Below are 13739 nucleotides of genomic sequence, written 5' to 3'. Positions count from 1 at the left end.
AAGGTGTGGCGTCAGGTAGAAGTCTGATGTTAGTTGACGGCTGAGGAGAACTCAAGCGTTGGATGGTATTCGGGCAGAACTTCGGTGTCACTTGGAGGTCAGGCGAAATTCCAGCGTCACATGGGCAGAATTCCAGCATATCGTGGAATTCGGGCAGAATTCTAGCGTCACTTGGGCAGAATTCTGACGGCGGTGGTCGATGAGGAGTTTCTTCCCTCCTATCCTTCTTCTCTTCTCTTCTCCTCCTTTTCTTCTTCTGGCTTAAGGCCCCTCTCAAGAGAAATGAGGGGTCTATTTATAGACTTTCTAAAGTGGCATGACCCATAAATAGATGAGAGATCAGGGGCAAATATGGAGTGGTTCAGATGAACGACCGATATTGAATCATTCGATCGTGGACTGTTTATCAAGTATTTGAAGGTCTTAATGACTTCGAAATTTGGCAATCTTGAGCTCGTTGGATTCATCTCGTTGAGCCGCTCGATTCAACCATAAGCTCATCAAGTTCGGAGACTGTTTAATAACTCAAATTGTTGTACAAACTTTTTAACAGTGCTTCCGGTCTTTGATTTGGACTTATTTGGGCTCGAATTGAGTTGAATTTGGTGTCGTTGGGTTCGTATTTCCGAGACGCTCAGTTTGACTGTAAGTTTACTGAAATCGGGGTTCAAGTGATCCCGGATTTAATTTTTGAAATTACTTGTTTAATTTTGCCTCGAGATTTGTGCTCGATCAATATAATTTATTGATGATACATCAATAATAATTTAAAGTTATTACTTTTTTTTAAAATAATGATAATATAATATAAAAAATTTTAATGTGAAATTTATTTGTATTTAATGCACGGATAATAAAACTAATACATATTAAAGTGTATTAAAGTGATATATTGTTATCAATATACTTATCTATAAAAATTTGTTATATGCATTATATATATATATATATTTTAAGCCACATGCAAATAGAACAAAAATCAAAGTGTCGCACCGCCAAGCTTTCCAATTAGAATCTTCATGCCCCATTAGAATCTCGAATCATCCAACACAACCCCGCCACATAAAACTCTTTCGAACGCAGAAAATTAAATAAAAATCATATTTTTCACGATTCCAAAAACTAGGCATTTCAACCTCAGAAATTTGTTTGGCTGAGATTGAAGGACGTCAACCATGACTTCCATTCCTCCCCCTGCCCGTTTTCCGTGTTTGAATTCGAAACACTTCACAACCCGAAGAAGAAAGCCAAAGCTCAGACCTTTCCCGTTTGTCTACCCACACCTAAAAACCTAGATTTCCATATAAAGCAGTTCTTTTTCCATTTTTCCTTTGTAAAATTTACGATTCTCGCTCCGAGATCCCCGCCGGTCGAAGAAAGATTCGATCTTGGTGAGGATGGCCGGAACTCAGACGATGGTGATCGGGCCTATTCCATCCGGCTTCTGCCCTCGGAGCAGCAGCTGCGATTTAGGGTTATGCAGCGGGCCCACTAGCCGGCGGCCTGCGGCGAGCCCGAGTCGGACGGGGTTGTGCAGTTCCTTTGTCGGAGGCTGGGGCGATCGGAAGCGGCAGGCGGTGAGGTCGAAAAAGAGGAGGGAGAGGAACAGATTTATAGTGGATGAGATTGCGGGACAGTATGAAGAGAGCTTTGAAGATATCCATGGGGTTAGTTGAATATTGCTCTTCTTTTGTGTTAATTTTGTCTATAATCCAATCTTTTATTGGTTAACTCAAGCTAAGATTTATAATCCAAAATTTTTAAATGATTTTGAAGGATTAGGCTAATACTTTAGTGGTAGTTGGTATGCAAAAGATTTAAGTTTAGTTTAATATCTTGGTAAGAGGTGGAAGGAGGTTTATTTGAAGACCTTCTCCACAGAGTTAGTTCTAATCAGGAGGGAAGGTGGATTAGGATTAGAAATTAAGTTTGATTACTTGTACAGATAGCTAATATAATTAACAAGAGAAATATTTACTGTTTGGTAAACGTTAGGATGTTGCAATGTAATCGGTAATTCAAGGTTGCCATCAACTCGAGTAGAAATCACTGTTCTGGTGAATAGTAGAAGAGGAAGAAGAGAGGAAATACATAGTAGAGGACATGGTGAGTATATTTTTCATTACAATTTTTTTTTAAGATAGCTTGATATACCCAACTGAAACCCTTGCTACCTTTTTTTGTATGATAATCCGTGAGCCACGTTGACGTCTTGCTTGCTTTGTTGTTGTGCCTATATGTGGAAGCAAAACCTGAGAAATCCTGATCAATCTTACACTCTTGATTTTTTGCCCTGACTTGAAAATTTCATTGAAATCACATATAATAAGCTAAAAGGCCAACATGCAACTAAATTCTGCAATTGAGCTCAAAACATGGTAAAGAAGTAATATGCATGTCATCAGTCAATTCATAATAGTATCAATCATTATGATCATGAATCTGTGCAATATATAAATAAATTTTGAAACAATAGAATAATTTGGTATGAAAATCAGTAGAGTCGGTATAAGTAAATAAGTAAATTGCTAAGCTAATAAATCAATAACTTAGTACGGAGATTGAATCAAATAAACAATGAGGAAATTGTGTAAATCAATAACCAGACATATCTAAAAAATTGTAAGAATCCATAACTTTGCAGTACAATCAAATTATCATACACATGAAGTCCCACCATTAACTAGTATCTTATATTACAATATCCAATCAATATTTTATATCACAGCACTCAATATCAATTACTCAGTATAGGAATCACATGCTCATTATCAATAGATCAGTAAATAGTGAATCAATAGTATCAACAATGACAATGAATATATAACAATAACAACATCAATATCAGTAAACCGGTGCCAACAACATTAAACAGTATAATAGTAAAATAGTCCTGTGAAGCAATGTGGAAATAGTAAATCAATGCAGTAACTATCAGGTTGAACATGAACAATAAATCATTAATATGCATTTTAGTAATTATATTCAACATTATTCAACAAGGAGTTATGGCCATCACGGTGTTTTTTCAGTATTTAATAATCATAATAATCGGTAGTCGGTAACCGTTGTCTCGGTAGATGGAGTCATCACTCCTTGCCCATCGGCACAGTAATAACTCCTTATAACTCCAATCATTATATCACGTGAATCACTAGAAGATAACACAACTTTGTGTTTAAAGGAATTCCATCGGCCTACTATTATGTACAGGTCTATCAATATTCAACTAATGGCTTAACCAATATTTACTTGTTTCACACACACATTATTATAAAAGTAGTAGGTTGCTATTACTCATTCACATACATATTTTTATTTTCAATGCTTGCATTAACATGTTTTGTTCAAATATTAAAATTCTATTATGAGTAAATCGAATAAAATAGCATAATTTTTATTTTACCCGAAGAAATCTCAAATCAACCAGTTAAATAGTTCAGAATATTTAGTACTATAACATATAAAAATTTGTACGATCAAAGCTCGATAAATTTAGGGGAAATGCAATAAAAATCAATTCAGAAGAAATCAGACGGTCAAAATCAAAATATTTAAAAATAAAGATAGGATAAACATTTCCTTCCTTTTTGTATAAGCGGTGGAGCGGATCGACAACCAAAATTCAAAATTTTTCCTTCCTCTCTCCCCCCTCTCCCATTTCTTCTCACGCAAGTCGATGTTGGTGGGTGAGGCAAGCAGTTGAGTAGAGATAAAATATATATAAAAACAATTTTTAGTGCTTAGCGCTGCAGCCCCTTCATCACCCAGCACCATAGCGCTGCATGCTGAATCCAGAATTACTGTAGAATAGAGGCTCTAATGCCGTGGCGACATTTTCTGACGCTGCTGCACCCTCAACCTAGCGCCGTAACGCTCAAAGGCACATCACCGGTGCGTAGTTCATTTTATCATATGTATAAGTAATAGGAATTCAAGTTTTCATTTTAAAATTATGGGTTGTTACATATATAACCTTTATTCTACGTCAGTTTTTAATGATTTTCTCCCTCTCAAATCAACTTATGCTTTATCTTCTAATATAGATCATTTCCATCGTGTGATTTTTGATATATTGTATATATCATTATCCTAAGTGCTTTGATAAGCTTATATTAAAATTTCACCGATTAATTTTATATATATATCATTTTAATTAAAATAACTAGAGTAATAATAAAAATAAAATGATTATGAGACAACATACTAAATCTTGATATAAAATAATGATACGCATAAAGTTACTATTCATTTGGCTTAACACATTTTTTGGTATAATATATACATACTTATGAGCACATTAGATAGATTTACATGCTATGATAATTACATTTAATGTGTGTATGATGATTTCTATTATAATATACTTGATATGATATATTTATAAAAGCAAGAAAGACTGGCTGAAAATAATTGACTAATTTAAGCTGGCCGCATATATGTTATCCTGTACAGGAGGGTGAGCTAATGAGCTTTCCTTTAAATACAGTTTGTAGTGTGATCCTAAAATACATGAATAAGGGAGACATAAGAAGATTTACTTATACATATGATGCGATGACGGATAGGAAGTGACGACTTCTTACATGAGGACTCTTGACTTTTTATTGAAAATGATATGATTGATTCCTGTTTATATGACTTATATGATTGAGACTGATTCATGTAGGTTGACCTACAAGACTTGATACAAGAAAAATTCCACAATAGCCACATGTCTTGCTTTGCTTAAATTAAGACATGCAAATATGATAGAATTGCATATGTATTGATGAAATAGTGCATGGCATGATAATTGCATAGATGATATGATATTATATGAACAAGGTACAATATATGATTGATGATGCAAACATATGACAAGGCTGGTACAAGAATATATGATATTGATATTATACATGATACATTATATTTATGCATGATATAGAACATGATACATATGTACTGATTCCATACAACATACATAGAATAGATATAGGACATTTATTATGATATGACAAGTATATTGATGTGTATGCCATGACATAAAATAGAATAAAAGTATAAGATGTAAACAATGTGTATATTCAAAATTTCACCTAACGCATTATACTTGATACAGGTACTGAAAAGTCAGAATATACTGATCGTTTTTATGGTCATTGAACACTGATCACTGATTTATTTACTTCTACTATTTATACTTATTGTTACATGCTCATATTGATGCAATGAATGATTACATGCATATTGGTTTCATTACTTTGCATTAATTGCAGTTGTAGGTTCATATAATCTATTGAGCTATTGTCTTATTATATGTGGTTTACAAGTTTTTAAGAAGGGATAGGGACCCAATGAAGTGAGGTTGATCAAGGTCGTTGAGATAAATATTTTATTTTGTTTGTCATTTTTGTGCCGACCCCACGTAGTGGCTTGAGGTTGTTGTTGTTGTTGTTGTCGTCATTTTTGTAGCTGAGAATATATTTGAATAGAATAATATGACCAAATGTACTTCTGGCTAATATATATGAATTTTTGTGAGAGAGGTAGAGATGTATCTCTTGATGTTTATGAAATAAATTGTAATATTATTTTGCACTGCTTTATTTTTATATGATAATTAGTGGCCCAGGGTGATTAATATGAAAAAAAATTGCAATTCTTTCCGCTTAGATCTTAGATAGATCTACTATCCCACATCCAATCCAAATTAGTCCATTAGGAGTACGAGTTAAGTTGGGTTAAGTCGTGATAGATCAAGCCTACATGGCTCACTCACCAATTTGGTGCCAAAGCTTGGATTAGTTCTGTTAGGTGGTGGCTTGGTGACTTCTAAAGATCTACCTAGGACTTTGTTCCAACATCTTCTCGAAGGGTTGGAGGAATTTCTCATCATTGCGGTCCTAGAGCCTAAGCCTTTTTCAGCATTGGTGCTACCACTAACAACCTTGACCTGGTAAATGGCACAGTCGTTGCCACCATCATTTCCACTTTTGATATTGTTGTTTCCCCCGCATCCTCTAATTACCCCCTTAACTTTTGTATAATTGTTGTGAAATCATTGACATACCTTGTCAAAGCCATCTATGAGAAGCTCTCAAAAGATGGAGAGGAAAGTTGATGGAGGTTGACATAAATGTGTTAGCCATCACTCAAAATACTTGGTGGATTTTAGAGAGAAAGGGAAGTGTAATGAGTCGTTCGCATGCCTTATGATCGTTCGGCTCGATCCAATATGTGGTCATCTAGATAAGAGGGAAGTCACCATCTTTTGTAGATCAACTACACTCGGGTAAAGAAGAACGATCTACTCACGATTTTATTTGACCGGATACAACGGGGTCAGGTCATTGAAAATTAGAGTTTTCATCTTACTTAGACTAAAAATATCATCGTTGGCATATCAGTGGTATCAGTTTGGACTCATCAGACATCTGGCCTCCTCATGTACAGCCTAATAACTATGCCCTAAAGATTCTTCGGAACACGGTAACATCTCTCTGACATGGATCATCATTGCCCTCAAGAATATAAATCAAATGACCATAAGATGCTCTCCATGTGGCACCATGCTTCTTTTCAATTTGTTGTGTCCCATTATGATTGTCGTCCCATAGCTGATCTCCTCTCTCTAGTTTTTCTCCATCCATTTGGGGATCACATCCTACCCCTGTATCACCTATAAATACACCCTCTTTTGAGGACTCTGGTTAGAGGGCTCAAGCTCATTTTGATGATATCTTGGGTTGTAAAAAAAAAGAGAGTTTTGTAAATGAGCGACTTGATACTTCCTTATCTTTATAGTGGAAATATCTTTGTACTTCCTCCTATAATAAATATGTCGTGTTCTCTCTATTTTATTCTTTTTCTTATGTTTTGTTCTGCTCATTTTGAACAAATATATGTGTTGTGCTTCTTGGTGATCCAAGAAGCTTTAGCAACTTTTGAGTACGTGTAAAATTTCTAGAGAAATAAGAGAACTAGAGAGAAATAGAGAAAACGAGAAATTATTCATTCCATGAGTATTTGATTACAATAGGAGAGATATTTATACTACTTGTGTAAACCAAGTGTTCAACATAGAAGTATAGAACCGGTCTGCCTAAAATAAACTAAAAAGTAGATTAAAAGAAATAAACTGATGCTTATTACATATGCATAGATCAATTGGGTTAAACTATTTTATTTGTTCAAGATATATTATTATTTTAGTGTCAATCTAGAATGTTTTGGTTCCTTCTTCTTTTATGCTTGTAGGTTGGTTTGTCTTGTTTGTAGCCCATGCTGCACAATTTGATAGGATAATTTTAGGATCCAATATAATATATTGATGTCTAACACTCCCATCGCCATGGAAAGCAACCTTGTCCTCAAGGTTAAGAGAAGGAAAAAACGAAGAGAGGGTTGCAACCATTGCAGCAAAACTTGATACATTTGATAATTTGATTTCCCATTGCAACAAAACTTGACCACAAAGCTATAAAAAAGTATAAGGAGAAAAGACATAAGAAGAAATTCATACTGACCATCATTAATAGTTTTATGAAAATTTTTAAGATTTCTCCTAACTTGCTGAGCAGCAGAACGAAAAGGAAATTTGGAGAAGAAAACTCTATGGAATTTATTTAAAATTTCATGTACTATTGAATATGAGATTTATCTTGAATGGTGAGTATATTAAGAGCTCTAGAATTAATACAAAAATGCCAAGTTCCATCATGTTTTTGATCAAGCACTAATTAGAATAGAAAAATATGTGGGATTATGACAAATAATACTGGAGTGAAGAATTTCAGAAATTAATTGTTCCATAGCATCATTTTGAAAATATGGAGAATGAAAATGACATATGTTAACTGTTTGAGATAAGGATGGAAGATGAATACAATGGTCAATGATACTAGATTGAGGTAAACCTAGTGGTGGCTGAAACAAAGGTTGAGATTGTTTGAGTAAGGTAGAATTGGATTATGGTAGATGATGTGTAAGAAAAAAAACCTGTTGGAGAAGATGACTTTTGTGGATAAGGGATTCAGCCGGTGGAACCAAGAATGCTAGCGGAAGAGGAAGTATCTTGATGAAGTGGAGTAAATGAATGGTCAATACACAAACTATCATGTTTCTTGTCTATGGAATTCATGAAAGAATAGATATGTTGGATGAGCCAATGTAAGCAAATTGAACATCGACTTGATATAAAATTTTTTGGATTTCAAAGAAGTGTAATTCTTGATTAGAGCTTCCACCAAATATGTGTTCTTCATATTGATTCGATATTTGTGGATGATGGAAGTGGTAGAAGCAGTTATTGAAACTTGGTTGCAGGTGTTGAATCCTGTGGATGAATCTTGCGGGTAGGGAGAACTCGGTGAAGTTGTTCTCAGCTGTGGAGGTATTCAGATGGAATCTGGGGTTTTTAACAAGGGCTTCTGCGGCTGAAATCAGCAAAAGAAGGCTACGGTTGTACTGGAAAGGCATCAAGAACAACAGAGAAGGCTGGCCGCAGATGTTGTGAAGCTTCTGGTCTTGAAATTCTTGCGGTTGAAGTATGAAAAAAATCTGATGTAGGCTTTTCTGTAGAGTTCTGTGATGAAAGAGGTTCGTGATGTTGATTTCCAAAGCTGTTCTTGATGCTGGAAACAGTTATTGTTGCTTCTTAAATTTCTGAAGATGCGGGTAGGCAAGTCTATTGAGCCAAAATGAAAAACAGCCATAGGACATGTGCCGGAGGCGGAGAACTGAAATAAAATCAGTCCAAGAAGAGGCTGGGAATGAATGTGAAGGCTGGTGTGCTAAACAACACAACAAGAAGAGGGCAGGAACAGCCTTTGGTGGCAGGATCTTGCAGCTGTCAGCCTGTCTGAACTACAACGGACTACAGGAAATTGGCAAACTGCACAAAATGGAGAGCAGAACAGCAGTAGAACCTGAAGGCTGCGGCGGAGTATTTTCCGGTGGAGAAACAATATCTTGGTGGCTGAAATAGAGGTAGGCGGTGGTGGAGGAGCCTGGCCGGCTGAAGAATGAGATGGAAAGGTGAGTTTAGTGCAACAAGATTATCATTTGTTATGCTTCTTGATCTACATCAAGAAGGGGAATGCATCTTTTGAGTAGGTGTGGATTCCTTAAGAAAAAAGAAGGGAAGAAGAGAGACTACAAAGGTAGAAACCATAAATCTTTCATTCCATAACCTTTTCTTATAATAAGAGATGTATTTATAATACGTGAATAGACCAAGTTTCAACATAGAGTAAAAGAAATAAACTAGTGCTTATTACATATGCATAGACCAATTGGGTTAAACTATTTTATTTGTCCAACATATATTGTTGTTGTAATGTCAATGTGGAATATTTTGGTTCCTTCTTCCTCCTTTATGGTTGTAGATTGGTTTGCCATGTTGGTAGGCCATGCTTAACAATTTGATTGTATAATTGTAGGATTCAATAAAATATATTGATGCCCAAAAATATGTCTCCATCAAGAAAGAAACTAACTCTACAACTCAACCCTATTGCGAAATTTTGAACTAAATCGCTTCCCACTCCTTTTCCTATTTGTGAACCAATTGTATCAATCGACATCCCATTTATTGATCACTCGGGTCTTTATCTAGCCATTACAAATAATAAAACTGAATCATTTTAAAATATTACATATTTTTAAACGCTACTTGACCATGGAAGTATTATATTGTCTTTGATTAAATAGTCCGTTGACCCTTTATGAAAGATCAAAATAGTCTCCAACTATACTAAATAATAAATTTTGTCCCTCAATTTCTTAAAGAGGAATACAAATTCTCATTATGAGACTATTTTGGATTTTTTTCAAAGATCTGAGGGATAAAATTGATCATTTAATATAGTTGGAATCATTTTGTCCTTCATAAAGAGTTAAGAGGTCATTTTGACCTTTTTTTATATATCATAAGTTACTTAATGTTTATTCTTCAAACTAATTTGGTTATTCTGCAAGAAATGAAAGTGTTCTGACATACAACCCCTCCGTGTTCTCTTATTAAGACTTTTTTTTTTTAAATTTTTGCAGCAACTTATTAATTTCTTCACTTATAAAGCTGTAAGGACCGTTCTTCATCAGCTCTATGAAATGAATCCACCGAAGTATATTTGGTTCTACAAGTAAGCCTTTACATGTTACTAATATTCTTTACACATAGAATCATACAATGTTGCTGCTATGCATGAGCTACTAGAGTGCCTCGCTTCTATGTAAATAGTTTGTTTCTTTTGTTAGCTTTGTCTCAAACAATCAAGTAAAAGACGGCGCACGATTCCTCCGCTCCCTCGGAAAGGTAACATTCATTTAGGCTTTGTTAGGGACGACTTTTTAACTGTTTTTTTAAACAACTTTCTAGTTTAAAAATTAAAATTTTTATACCAAAAAGCTTCTTTAAATAGCAGTAAGAAAGAAGCCTTAGTTTCGGAACAACATTTGTAAACAAGCATGATTAGATTCTGTTAACCATATTCTTTTTCATCATTAGGAGCATCAAGAATTAGCAGAAAGAGTGATGGTAACTCGCCTGCACCTCTATGGTAAATGGATTAAGGTATACTTATGAACTAGTTTTCTAACATGGCATTTCAGTACTATCATTTGTCTTTTTCTTCTAATCTACCATAAAAAACTTGATTCTCTTCTGATATTTGAGCAGAAATGTGATCATGCAATGATGTATCAGCGAATTTCTGATGAAAATCTGAAGTTGATGCGTGAGAGGCTAATGGAAACTGTAATATGGCCATCTGAGGACCCAAATGCAGAGAACCTTGACTCATAAATTGCAGAAATGGGTTAGTTTACTTGTATTAAGTTGTCTTGTTGGTGGTGTTGTTTCTATACTTAACGTTAGCTTGATTAACAGTTCATGTGGATATTTTCAGTTCAAAAGAATGAAAAATGCCTTTATTGTATACTACTATATAGTTGAAGAAGTTATTATTACCAAAGGCAATTGCCCAATACAGCATTGTTTATTATTACCTAATTTTGTTCTTGATTGATCCCTTTGTAGCTTGGAAGCTAAGAAGCTTGGTTTTATTTAATTTATCAATTTGTATTGTTGTTGGTGGTTATGGTGGAATTTAGAAACAAGTGTCACTATTAATGATATGATGCTAATTCATCAGAGATTGTTTCAAAATGATTTGGTGTACTTCTTGTAATTAAGATTTTGTTTTTACTTGTTTTTTAAATTTTTAAATAGAATACATTGGTGTACTCCTTGTAATTAGGAAATTCAAAATTAATCAAAAGCAAACCCTTTTATCTATTGGGAATGAGTTCATAATGAATCCAAACTAGTCTAATGGGTGAGAGCGTGGAAAAATTATTCTGTGCAAGCCCGGACGGCGTTCGAAGACCAACTAGAATGTGCCATGTCACTTTTTTGCTTGGTACTGCTCGGTATCGGGTGACGTGGCGCATTTTAGTTGGTCTCCGGACCGTCAGGTGTTCGCACAAAATAATTTCTTGAGAGTGTGGCATGGCCTTGGATATATCATGAGACAGGGCTTTGTTTGGGACGACCTCTTTAAGAAAAATTAAAATTTTGGTACCAAAAAAATTATTTAAAAAGCAATAAGAAAGTTATCCCAAATGAAGCCAAAGAGTATATAGAAGAATATGAGAAGAAATGTACTTTCGAGTAGGTTAGGAGATCAAAAGGAAATACAATATTGCAATATATAGGCCCTGAAATGGACTAATCTATTTTACTTAGAGCATTGGCAGCATTGGCATGGTAAGAATAGCTAAATTGGTCATAGGTCAACCTAAGACTTCAACTATACCTTAAAAAGATCAATCATCCTAAAAATGCTCTATAACAAGCAATGGAGTTTCAATGAAATTTAATATGTTATACAAAAAGATATTTTGTTATATTTGGCTTAAAGTTTTACTCATTTAACTTATTGACATTTCCTCCTCTTTCGTTATGTATTTGGCTCGACCATGCCTCATTTTCTCATCGAAGATTGTCATCTTTGAAGATACATGAGCCACTATTTGTATGGTCCTCAACCCAATGCTTCTTAACCCATTTATAAGATCGCCCTCTTACAAAATTTAGGCTTTGTTTGTGATGATTTTTTTACTGCTATGTAAAGTTATTTTTTAGGACAAAAATATATTAAAAGTATGGAAAAAATAGCTGTTTAAAGCTGTCCCAAATGAAGCCTTAGTGGCAAGTGATTTTCAAAAATATTATCAATTATAGCTTATTAGATAACGTCGTAAGTTGTGGAATGGACGGAGTGGTATATATGATGATAGAATTGTGTTTAGGTGGTAAATATGAAATATTAATGTTTAGGATGTCAAATATGTAAAATAGATGTTATAAAGTGGTACGGATGTAAAAACCCTTTATTTCTATTGACAATATAAAGTTCTGTCACTTGATCATGTGCTTAATTTGGGTTTAATCAAATTTAATTTTCAACAAGGATATAAACGTTAGATTACATTGAGTCAATTAACAAATTGAGCTAAAATTCATCCCATTATATCAATTATTGGAAACCCTAATTGTTTATGGATCCAATGCTAATGAGCATTGGCCTTCACAAATATTAAAAAAAACAACCATCAGCCTTCACAAATAAAATGAGGCAAAATCCTCAAAAGATAATCTTATGCTTCATTCGAGGCAGTTTTCTTTTTTACTTTATGCAACAACTTTTTAGTACAAAATTTTCATAAAAATAATAAAAAAAGTAGTAGTAAAAAATAGTTATGAATGAAGCCTTAATGTTCATATATTTTCAATATGTTTTTGCAAGTGATTTGTTATATATATTAGGGGTGCATTTTGTAAGAGATGTGATCGATTAATATATGCATTTTTTAATATTTCATATTGCAAAGTTGATATTAAAGTATAGTTACTAGATTTAGTGTAAAGTAAACACAAAAAGGGTAAAGCATACTTACTTTGGCGGGCAATGATGGTCGTAGGGATCACAGTCGACGGGCGATAGAGGTTGAAAGGATTGTATTCGACGGACAGCAAAGGTCGGAGTGAACGTAGTTGGCGAGCGACGGAGGTTGGAGGCACCGTAGTCGGCAGGCGACGGTGGTCAGAGGGACCTTAGCCAGCGGGCGATAGTGGAAGTCTGACAGCAATCAGCGGTCGGCCGAAAGTTTGATGATGGTCAAGCGGTGGTCTGATGATGGTCTGGCGAAAGTTCGGTAGTGGTCAACGACCGGGTGAAAATTCTGCTGATGTCGGTTGCCAGAGGTGGTTCTACAATTGTCGAGCAGATATTCGACCACAGTCGATGGCCGGGTGGAAGTCCAACAACAGTCGCTGGTCCGACGATGATCAGGTGGAAGTTCAATGGCAGTTAACAGACAGGTGGAAGTCCAACAGAGGTTGACAGCTAGGTGGTGGTCTGACGATGGTCGGGTGGAAGTCCTACAGTGGTCGGCAGTCGACGACAGAAAGTTGGGCGGTGGTCTGACGATGGTCGGGTGGAAGTCCGACGGTTGGTCGGTGGCTGAATGGAAGTATGAAGGCAGTTGATAATAGGGTGGAAGTCTGGCAGCAGTTAAGCAGTGGTCCGACGATGGTCGAGTGGAAGTCCGGTGACTGTCGGCTACCGGGTCGAAGTCTGAAGGTGATTCGCGGTCTGGTGGTGGTCTGGCGACGATCGACGGAGGTTTGTTAGCGATAGTGATGGAGCTATTGAAGATTCAGAGCTCTCTCCAATCTATAGCCAAATGTTCTT

General features: G+C 35.4%; 1 protein-coding gene across 1 annotated transcript; it reads left to right on the top strand.

Moving 5' to 3' along the window:
• Positions 1-1202: 1202 nt before the first annotated feature.
• Positions 1203-10993, top strand: LOC110111021 (chaperonin-like RbcX protein 2, chloroplastic). The gene is made up of 5 exons (XM_020842705.2): positions 1203-1667; positions 10033-10124; positions 10240-10297; positions 10490-10555; positions 10661-10993. Exons 1-5 carry the CDS (start codon positions 1398-1400, stop codon positions 10784-10786), a joined length of 612 nt encoding a protein of 203 aa, XP_020698364.1. The 5' UTR covers positions 1203-1397; the 3' UTR covers positions 10787-10993.
• The last annotated feature ends 2746 nt before the right edge of the window (positions 10994-13739 follow it).

This window comes from Dendrobium catenatum, unplaced genomic scaffold (genome assembly GCF_001605985.2).
Source record: "Dendrobium catenatum unplaced genomic scaffold, ASM160598v2 fragScaff_scaffold_1132, whole genome shotgun sequence".
Taxonomy (NCBI): Eukaryota; Viridiplantae; Streptophyta; class Magnoliopsida; order Asparagales; family Orchidaceae; genus Dendrobium; species Dendrobium catenatum.
This window is presented reverse-complemented; position numbering and strand designations above follow the sequence as displayed.

What these genes read in the sequence shown, in the direction of transcription:
- LOC110111021 (XM_020842705.2), top strand. Translation starts at nt 1,398, where the DNA reads ATGGCCGGAACTCAGACGATGGTGATCGGGCCTATTCCATCCGGCTTC. An exon ending in GCTTTGAAGATATCCATGGG is followed by an intron (nt 1,668 to 10,032) that starts GTTAGTTGAATA and finishes AAATTTTTGCAG; the next exon opens with CAACTTATTAATTTCTTCAC. An exon ending in AAGTATATTTGGTTCTACAA is followed by an intron (nt 10,125 to 10,239) that starts GTAAGCCTTTAC and finishes TTCTTTTGTTAG; the next exon opens with CTTTGTCTCAAACAATCAAG.